The sequence below is a fragment of the Gavialis gangeticus genome, unplaced genomic scaffold (assembly GCF_001723915.1).
Source record: "Gavialis gangeticus isolate Ggan-Ray unplaced genomic scaffold, GavGan_comp1, whole genome shotgun sequence".
Classification (NCBI taxonomy): Eukaryota; Metazoa; Chordata; order Crocodylia; family Gavialidae; genus Gavialis; species Gavialis gangeticus.
The window spans coordinates 42,783,321-42,785,177 of NW_017729031.1; the positions used below are offsets into that span (position 1 = coordinate 42,783,321).

Below are 1,857 nucleotides of genomic sequence, written 5' to 3' on the forward strand. Positions count from 1 at the left end.
CGGCGGCCGCCACGCCCACGCCGGCCGCGCACGCCAGGCCCACGAAGGCCAGCAGCAGCGAGTGGAAGCCGCCGGGGAGGGCTGCGGGGTGCGGGGCAGCGCCCACCTCGTTGCGCTGCGAGAGGGAGACGGGGGTCAGTGGGTGGCCAGGGACACCCCCCCCACCTCAGCACCTGGGCCAGGATGGGCCCCCAGGGTGGGGGGCACAGGGGACGCGACTGGCAGCTGCTTTTAGGGTGGAGGCTGTGTGGGGGCACGGGGCACCCCTCCAAGCCCTGCCTGCCGGTGGTCCCCCTGGAAAGGGGCTCCATCCCTCCAAGTATGGCATGGCAGTGGTGCAAGGGGATGAGGGGGGCACCTGGCAAAGGGGCAGCACCAGGGCTGCCAGCAGCTCCCTCGTAAAGTGGGGTATGCCCTGGTGCCCCCTGCTCCCTCCCCCCAACCTGGGATACCCCAACCCTGAGCAGCCAATCACAGCCCACGGTGCCCCAACCCTGAGCAGTGCATCGTGCCCCATAGCCTGGAACGCCCTGAACCCAAGCAGCCAATCACAGCATCTGACTGGAAGTACCCCAACCCCAGCCAGCCAACCACCGCCCACAGCCCAAGGCACCCTAACCCCGAGCAGCCAACTGCAGCCGGTGCCTCCCTCTGCCCCCTTCCCATGGGAGTGTATACACACGTGTGCACACGCATGCCACCGCAGAGCCCTGTCGCAGGCATGGGCACCCCTGGCCCACACACATGGGCAGCAGTCATGCCAGGAAGGGCGCACACACTGAGCTCCACGCGTGATGCCCCTGCAGCCACCCACAGCCCGTCCCAGGCGTTGCGGCCCCTCGCTGGGAGGACAGCAGCCCCCCTTGTCCCCAGGCTGTGCCAGGAGAGGTGGCTGCGCCTGCAGGACCGATTTCCATGGCGTGTCCGGCCCGGCTGGGGCAGAGATGGCACCCAGCCCCACGGTGCGCCGGCCACGGAGCCGCCCGCCACCCCTGTGCAGAGGCTGCCCCTGGCTGGGAAATGCCCCCATGGGACAAGTGGCACCACCTGGGCTCTCCCATGGGGATGGGGATGGGGATGGGGATGGGGATGGGAACGGGGGGCAGCACAGAGCCCTGCAGGCCAGGGGCAGGGGCAGGGGTAGGGGCAGGGGCAGGGGCAGGGGCAGGGGCAGACTCCCTGGCCCTGCCACCGACTCCCCGCCTGGCCTTGGGCACATCCCTTGGTCTCCCAGACTGCAGCTCCCCCCGGCTCCAGGCTGGAGGGGGCAGGGAGAAGCACGGGGCCCAGGGGCAGGGGGCAGTTACCTGCAGTTGGGGCCCTGCGGCAGCAGTGGGCGTGGCCCGGGCAGCCCCATGGCAGGCGCCGGAGCTGGGCGGCAGGCACGGGGACCCCAGTGCAAGGGGGGCTGAGTGGGGGGGTCATGGGGGCCTGCTCAGCCCCGGGGGGGGCTGTCAGCTGGGCCAGGCAGGGCAGGAGGCCTGGAGCTGCCTCAGCCTCCTCTGGCTCCGTCATCTCCCGAAGCCACGGCCACTTGTCACAGCACACGGCGTTGCCATGGCAACCGCGCCACATGTTGCTGATGGAGACCGGGCTGGTTCCCTTCCTGGCCCACCCTTCCTCTCCGCACCCCCCAGGCCCCCAGGGCAGCCCCCACACGTGCATCCGTTTCCCCACACACACACACGTGCCTGCACACCCGCATATGTGCATATGCATGCATGACCCCCCCACGCACCTGCACAATGTCCTCATGAGCAAGTACATGCATGCACCCCACACATGCATACTCCCCACCTACATGCGCACCCCCCACACCCAAAAGCAGCCATCTCACTCACACACACACACGCTTGC

General features: G+C 69.5%; 1 protein-coding gene across 1 annotated transcript in view; it reads right to left on the minus strand.

The window, feature by feature from the left end:
- PTPRN (protein tyrosine phosphatase, receptor type N) overlaps positions 1-1,857 on the minus strand; it is a 32,434-nt gene that overhangs the window by 4,564 nt on the left and 26,013 nt on the right. Inside the window, 1 exon segment of the mRNA XM_019522830.1 lies at positions 8-115. Within this exon segment, the coding sequence (XP_019378375.1) occupies positions 8-115 (108 nt within the window).